Source organism: Fulmarus glacialis, unplaced genomic scaffold (genome assembly GCF_000690835.1).
Source record: "Fulmarus glacialis isolate BGI_N327 unplaced genomic scaffold, ASM69083v1 scaffold29305, whole genome shotgun sequence".
Classification (NCBI taxonomy): domain Eukaryota; kingdom Metazoa; phylum Chordata; class Aves; order Procellariiformes; family Procellariidae; genus Fulmarus; species Fulmarus glacialis.
This window is the reverse complement of record NW_009212774.1, coordinates 7,578-8,550: the sequence shown is the minus strand read 5'-3', so window position 1 is coordinate 8,550 and position 973 is coordinate 7,578. Positions and strand designations below refer to the sequence as shown.

Genomic DNA, 973 nt, shown 5'->3' with positions numbered 1-973 from the left:
CACGGCTCCATCTCCCCCCCCAGCGCCGATCCCCGTCTCCCTCCCCCCCTGTGGGCAGGCATGCTTGTCCTGGCACCCTGGGGTGGGCACCCATCCCTGCCCAGCTACTTGCAGACGCTGACCCACTCAGTGATGCGACACTCCTCGCAGGCCACAAAGCAGCACCAGTGGAACTTGCAGTTGCAGCGCTCGCTGCGGGTCTGCCGCAGGATGTTGTGCCCACGGCCGCAGCACAGGCTCTCGCAGTTGTCCATGCCCGGGCTGGTCTTGTTGCACAGGCGCCCTTGGGTGCCCAAGGAGTCCAGGGCCGGTTCCCTCTCGCAGAAGTCGGGCGACTTCTCAAAGTAAACCATTTCGGCGGCGATGACGAGCGTGGCCCGGCTCCAGCTGCCCAGCGTTGCGGTTGTGGGGTCGGATGAGGGTGGCCCCGTAGAAGCGGTCCTTGAGCAGGGACCCCACCAGGCGAAACTCGGGTGTCACCTGCCAGCACGTCTTCAGCTGGCAGCTCCCCGAGGTGCCGTGGCATTTGCACTTCCTCCTCATGTTGTCCATCACCACCTGAGCGGGGAGGGGAGGGCAGAGAGGTTAGCATGGAGGAGATGTTTTTTGAGGACCAGAGAAGCCATCATGGAGCTCTCTGTGGGTTGGCACTATGGGAACACCAAGGGCTAGCACGAGCAGCCATCAGACCCCTGGAGCTGCAAAGCCAGCAAGGCTGCACCCTGTTGCCGTGCCCAGTGTCACCCATGTCCCACACCCTGTCCCTTCCCATCCTGGCAGTACCAACTGGCTTTTACACTCCCGCAAGGGACCGGCACCTAAAGGAGAGGGTGAGCTACCTGACTACAGTGAGAAGGAGCCTGGATCTCACCTTCCACTGCTGCTTGGCTCCAGCAGCACCGACCACAGACCCCACCCCAGTTAAAAGCTGGCACGGCTGCATCTTTGCAGCCCCACTGGGATCCCCCAGAGC

The 973-nt window shown here is 62.9% G+C and overlaps 1 protein-coding gene across 1 annotated transcript in view; it reads right to left on the bottom strand.

The window, feature by feature from the left end:
* Nucleotides 1-104: 104 nt before the first annotated feature.
* The window catches only part of LOC104076953 (protein Wnt-10a-like), a 5,713-nt gene continuing 4,844 nt past the window's right edge, over nt 105-973 (bottom strand). Inside the window, 2 exon segments of the mRNA XM_009577991.1 lie at nt 105-366; nt 368-558. Coding sequence (XP_009576286.1) covers nt 105-366; nt 368-558 — 453 coding nt within the window.